Source organism: Pygoscelis adeliae, unplaced genomic scaffold (genome assembly GCF_000699105.1).
Source record: "Pygoscelis adeliae isolate BGI_AS28 unplaced genomic scaffold, ASM69910v1 Scaffold294, whole genome shotgun sequence".
NCBI lineage: Eukaryota > Metazoa > Chordata > Aves > Sphenisciformes > Spheniscidae > Pygoscelis > Pygoscelis adeliae.
In genome coordinates, this window is record NW_008824722.1 from 214,644 (window position 1) to 221,130 (window position 6,487).

The 6,487-nt window shown below is 50.8% G+C and overlaps 1 protein-coding gene across 1 annotated transcript in view; it reads right to left on the reverse strand.

Annotated features, from left to right (window-relative positions):
- Positions 1–514: 514 nt before the first annotated feature.
- SUFU (suppressor of fused homolog (Drosophila)) overlaps positions 515–6,487 on the reverse strand; it is an 85,532-nt gene continuing 79,559 nt past the window's right edge. Inside the window, exons 10-11 of the mRNA XM_009323233.1 lie at positions 4,216–4,284; positions 515–1,009 (exon numbers count right to left, since the gene is read on the reverse strand). Of these exons, the coding sequence (XP_009321508.1) occupies positions 920–1,009; positions 4,216–4,284 (159 nt within the window). The 3' untranslated portion in view covers positions 515–919. The remainder of the gene's footprint in view (positions 1,010–4,215; positions 4,285–6,487) is intronic.

A 6,487-nucleotide genomic window follows, 5' to 3' on the forward strand; every position in this document is an offset into this window, starting at 1 on the left:
CAAGCAGCCCTCTGGATCCTGCAGAGCTGCTGAAGTTGTCTCTGCGAACAAATGGTCCTTTCTAGCTTCTCAAATTCTGTACAATAGCAAGGAAAAAATACTTGACAGTATCTCTTTAAAGATAAACACACTGTAAACAGGAGATCTCCCCCGCCCCGGTAGCTTTCTTCCTCCTGCTTGTGCAAAACCAGAGGTTGCGACCTTTCCTGGGGTTCAGGCACAAGGACAGGATGCGTGAGAATAAAGTTGCCTCTGTTTGCAGCGATACCATAGCTAATAGCACCAAGACCAACACTTAAAACATGCCTAATTTGAGGGCAGGGAGGATCTGGGTTTGTTTTTCTTGACTGAACTAGAAAGTTCATCTTTAAATCTGTTCAGCTTCAAGCATGTGAGCTTTTGGCCTCCTTTAAACAGGGGAAATACCATTCCATTTCTGAAAAGAAAAAAAAATAGCACATGGAAGAACAGTTCTGCAGTCAGTAAAAGTTTGGCTAACAAAAGGACTCCAGAGTCACGTAAAGAACATTTAATCCATGGATTATAGGCTCGCACCTGGCAGAAATGCATGTGTAAATACAGGCGTGCAGAGCGTCTACACCCTGGGCTAAGGCAGAGGGAAGTTCTGTAGCTAGGAGAGAGAAAGGATTCTTACTACTAATTTTCATAGTTAAATATTTCTCACTCGCACTCACACATACGCAGGCTGTTCCCAGAGAGCTCAGCCTTGGGAAGGATAAAGGAAAGGGCTCAGTTCGGTCTGGGCTGGTGCTGAGTAGCTCCTCTTCTGTTTGCAGTGGTTGTGCAGCAAACTCTTTTATTTGCAAGCAGAGTTTTTACTGCATTAATTATCCCATGAGTCACTGGGTAATGGACAGTAACTTGGCTCTCCCAGTTGTCAGAAGGGTGTAATTCAGCTCTAATGCAGCGGGTTGTCGAACACGGCATCTGGCAAGATGGAAACTTTCAGTTTCTTTTCAGGCCAGCTGTACTCCTTTGGAAGTTTAAACTGTAAGACAGTGAAGAGAACCAGTTAACGTATATTGCTGCAACCTGTACAGAAAAAAACAAATTGCAAAGACAGGCAGCCCCATGTTACTATTATTTTTTAAAACAAGAGGCCACTAAGAAAACATTTCCCCATCAGTATGTTTTGGACAGCAGTGGACATTAGATAATGTGGCCTCTGCCTCAGCTGCCAAAGTAAAGTTCTGAGATTTCAGCCCAAGCACTGTTTATTTCATCAGATGGATTCTGGAGGGTTTCTGCCCCCATCACCATTTCCCTCCCTGACCTCTCTGAAAATTTGCAGCACAAGTATCTCCCCTCCTACCTGACCATATCCCTTTCCTTTCACCTACCTGGGGCCCCAGAGCCCCTCGTTTGCTTTAAAGGGAGACTTAGGGCAGCTTTCAAACTCTTGCTTGTATAGGGTGGGATGTAAGTGAGCTAGCATGGCTCTGCTGGGTGACAGGCTTGCAAACGGCCATCAGCTCCGGGAGGGCAAACTGTGCTGCCCTGGCTGGGGAGAGCCAGCGTGCCTGAACAGCACTTCTGCTCCAGCCCTACCCACCTCTGGTACAAAGGCTTCGCAGAGTGCCTGTACAATGCCTCATATTCACACAGGCACTCGGCTGCTCAGGCTGTTTTGCAAACTTTGATTGAAGCACAGGGAACGGCGATTTTTTGCCCCAGTCTGGTTTACACAGCACTGTCTCTGGCCAGTGTTTCCCAAACAAGGCAAGTGCACTGGTCCCGTCCTGACGTTGCTCCAGGGCACCCTGCCTCAGGCTGAGAAGTGACCCCAACATCTCTGATCCCAACCATGACTGCGTGGGGACAGAGGTCCAAGGAGCCTTACCACCAACCCTTCTCACAACCACCTTTGACCAGGGCCCATGCATTCACACAGATCTCTCAAAAAGCTCTGGGGGTGTGTGTGGGACGTGGGGGGTGGAATCTCTTAGGCTACAGATCTGCCCCACAGCTGGATGGCAAACAGTTCTGGACAAGCATTCCACGCAATCCCAGCGCCCAGACTGAGGGTTCAAAACCCATGGGGGCCAGCTCTGGAAGCCAGTTTGCAGGATGATTTTGTTTCTAAAACTCTGCTGCACCCACAGTGTAGCACCACCTGACATCCCCGACGGGACTCCCAGGGAGAAATCTCACCGGGATCCCACACTACCAGTGTCAATTCAGAACGGTTACAGATACAGCGCTCCTCTCCTACAAGAGTCCTCAGACCAAAGCCAGCAGCGCTGTAAGCTTCCCAGGGGCTACGTGAATTAGAGAGTTGGTGCAAGGGGACAGTGACCTGTGAATCATCCACCTTTATCCAATTACTTGTCTTTCTTCCCGTAAGTGCCCCGTTTCTGAAGGACATTAACACACGCTCAGTGGCAGGTTCCTGCTAAAGGAGATCCCCTCCAGCTGCCTGCTCCACAGCAAGGGTGGTTCTAACATGAATTTGCTGCTGACCTTGCTCCATTTGCAGCTGTGTACGAGGGTAACCTGCAGTTGGTACCCACTGACCTTAGTATGCTGGGCTGGCTGTTCAGGGTCTGACCCATGATCTGGGGGCATGGCAGGAGGATCCTTCAGAATAGTGGCTACCATAAACTCCCACTCTTTCTCCTCTAGGAAACATAAACAGCCCAAGTCCCACTTATGGTTGCTTTTTTTTAAACTCAAGCCCTGCGTATAGCTTGCACCATATAATCTAGTGGCCCTACAGTGCCCAGGGGATTCTTCTGAGTTTAATGTCTAGGGTATGTGAAAAACATGCTAAAGATACTCAGACAGATCATTTCACTTAATTTCACTTAACACAGGTGGCTCTTTATGCAGCAAAGGAAAGACTCTCCTTGCAGCGCTTCGTTCCACCACATGAGTATCATCAGCAACAGCCAGTGCTGCTGAGGAACGCCTTCAGTTGGCCCAAACTGGGATCCTGCAAGTTACAAATCCTTGGAGGAATCTGCATGCTGAAAGATCACATTTCATCTCAAGTATTTTCCTTTTTATAAACAGGAGTGGTTCCAAAGCAATCCTCTCGGAGAAGTCATCCTTTGCGCATTTATTTGTTTTTCACTTTTTAATTTAGCAAAGTCACAGTAACTCGGAACCAAGCGCCCGGTCACTGTGCCAGGATCTGCCATGCCCATTGCCTCTGCCTCTCAGCGGAGAGGGAAGGAACATGAGCCGTCCAAAGCTTTAACTAAAGGGCCTTCAAACCAAAGTGCTCCCGGGCTTCCATGTCACCAGCAAAAATGAGCTTTGGATTAGGTTTAACTGGATAAAAGCTGGCCTGAAAGTCATTGCACAGCCAGCAGCGTGCTCCCCTCACTCACACAGTGAAGAACACCCTGGCATTAAATCAACTCTGGATTAAACAATTAGAGCCCTGAGATTTTCCTGGGGGGAGGGGAGTAGGGCGAGGGATGGGAGGGCTGCTCTACAAGCCAAGGAAAGTTTCTTTAGAGTCTGCAGGGAGCTGTAAAAAATGGGATTAAAAATATTACATGTCATTTCTGCCACTGCTCTTTGAAGTCAAGCAGAATATTTATATGGCATGCATGGGAGACAGGGTGTTAAATGTTCCCCAGGAAGAGCTCACATGGCAGGGGGAAGTTTAGCACCACACAGCAAAGCTTTATAAAGCTCCCTCGGCTGCTACTATAACGCTTCCAGGCTGGTGATGGTCCCCTGCACGCCATGCAGGGGCAGCAGGTGAAGGCCAAGTAGCAGATGTGAAAAAGCCTCCGTCTGCTCCCCAAACCCAAAAAAGGAGGCCCCTACAACAGATTGTTCAGCCGTAAATGTGCTGCCACCGCTTTCAGCCTTTCTGAAAGCGGGGAAGGTGACGTGCCTGGAGCTGCTGCCGAGGACACTATGCGCGGCATGGAGGAACCCCTGCCACCTGGCCCAAGGGCTGCACCGCTTTGATTTGGGGCACTTGGATACCACGTTGGGAAAGATGCTGGTGGAAAGGAAATGCAGAGACTCCCTTAACACCCATCCCTGCCCTGTATTTCTTGCAATTCCTTCTCTCAGTGCCTTAGTTCACAGCAGATGTGAAGGTTTAAACAAGACCTCAAGTCTACGGGGCAGGGCTGCAGCCTGCGAGCTGAGGGGAGGATCAAAGGCAAGCTGCAGGACGGGCTGAGCTCTCTGGGACGGTACATGGGAGATATGGGAATGGCGCAGCCTTACTTCCTCTGGAGAATTCAGATCTTCTAAATCTTCCAGCATTCTCTCTACAAACTCTTCGGTCAATAGGATCTGCAAAGGAAATACAGTAGTTTACGCCCTTACGCTCCTAGTTTCAGCTAATTGCCAAGGAACAGAATGACTTCTGCAGAGAGCTCACTCCTTCCCCCATGTCCTTCTTTCCCGCAATACAAAGGTTTGAGGGCAAGGAGCTCCTAACTTTGCCTCCCACCCCAACCACTGCAAAAAAAAGTTAAAATTACACAGCAATCTTTTTTGACCCTCAATTATCTTCCTCAGTCTAAAATTAGAGGCTCGGCTTTAGACAGACAGAGTGGGGAAGGAGGAAAAGGGGTCAAGAGAACAACTGTTGGAGAGACAGTGGGAGACAGAGCCGCTTTCATCTGATCCACTGAAGTTAAGCTTACAGTTTAATAAGGAAACAGCAGCCTGAGACCCATACAGAACTGGTGCTCTGGGCACGGGGAGGGCTCTGACCCGAGTGCAGCACATCGTTCAGATGAACCAGATGCTGGGTACGAGAGGTGCTCCCAGAGGTGCCCGTGCTAGGCACCTCCACATTGTATTGCACGTGCCCATCCCACGTGCCTGTGCTGGGAAAGCTTTTGGCTCATCTCAAGGCCAGGCTGGCAAGCACGAAGTGGCCCAGGAAAGCGGCTGCCGATGGGTCAAAATTCCCAGCTGAGGGCCATGACCCCCAGCTCCATGGAGCCCCCCAAGTCACACAAACCAGAGGCACCAGGGGAAACCAGCCCCGGGAATTCAAGGGGAGGAACTCCTTGAATTTAAAAAAGCATGTGATAGCCAAAAGCAAACACATCCTGCCTCTCTTCAGAACAGCCGTAAAGGCCAGAGCTCCAGGCAGGCCAGCTGGCTTGGCACAGGAGCAGAGACGGCAGTGCGGGACCAGGCAAACATCCCCACGCGGTGAGGGGGCGGTGAGGGGGCGTTGGAGCAGCATTCCTGGGAGTTAGGTTGCAGCAGTATCTAGCAGATTATTCCCATTTCAGCCTACAGGTTTGTTTCTTCCCCCCTGCTCCTCCTTTCCTTCCTTCGCTCCACCCTTTCCTCTGTCTCTGGCATTGCTTTCCATCCTGAAGCAACCACCATCCCCATGCCCCCTTTCTCACCCTCCCCTTTCCCTGTTCTCCCCAGCCATGAGCTCCATGCTCACTCCCAGAGAAGGGACAGCTCCAGCACCAAACACTGACAGAGCTAAGTGCCCAGCCTCACTGCTCTCCGCTGTCCCCTCCAGTGCACATCTGGAAGAGGGGCAGCCAGGCTGTCCCACCTCCATGCAGGAAGCCACCTCCCATGCCTGCCAGCTCCTTGGTGCCAGTAACATCAGTGGGCAGCAAGTGACCGCCAGGATGCCATGGGCTGTTTGGCAAGTGGAAGCCTCTGGGCTCCATTTTGGTAACACACAAGCAGGGCTATTGGACAGAAAGAGAAAGGGAAGACTCTGGTCTCCCTTTCTTCCCTTGGTTGGCAAGAGAAGAGATCCGAAAACACCAAATCCAGATCCGAGTGCTACCAGGTATCTGCAGTTCTCTCCCCTTCAACCTTGCCACCCTGCTGCCATTGCACACAGATTTCACAGGGGATGAGGGAACTGCAACCCCCCCTCTCCACCACATTCCCCTCTTCGCTTAGCTTCAACCTGCAGCAGGCTCTGGGCCAGGATTTATGACCGAGCTGCTCAGCATGGATGCAGGCACCTCCATCAGGCCTCTCTGATCACACCTTGAGCCTGAAAAAAACCTGCTTCAGCTAGGAGCCAGGAGCTTGCTGCTTTGGACAGGACTCTGCAACCTGGCACCAATCCGCAGACTGGCAAGCTGAGAAACATTGCACTGAAACACGCAGTACCACCGCAAACTACTGCAGTCTCCTTGCAGGAGCCTGCAACTATTCTGCCTGTCGAACTGGAGACGCTCGTTTGTTGACTGTTTGCAGGAGGAGGAAGCTGTCTGTCCATGTCGGAGGCAGGAGGGCAACCCAATCGCTCAGCTCAGAAGGAAGAGCTGGGTGGGGAGCTGGGGCTCTGCACGGAGCAGATCGGTTTCTGTGGAGGTGCAGCCTGCAATGGGGTGAGGGAATGAAAACAATTTGGCAGACATCAAAATCTACAGAGCAGCCGGAAAAAGGAGGAGGAATTGGTATTCACAGCAATCAGGCAAGGAGGAAATGAATATTCAGCCATCCACGGATGAGCAAAAATGCCAGAGGTTGGGATGGGTGAGAGAGCAGGAAT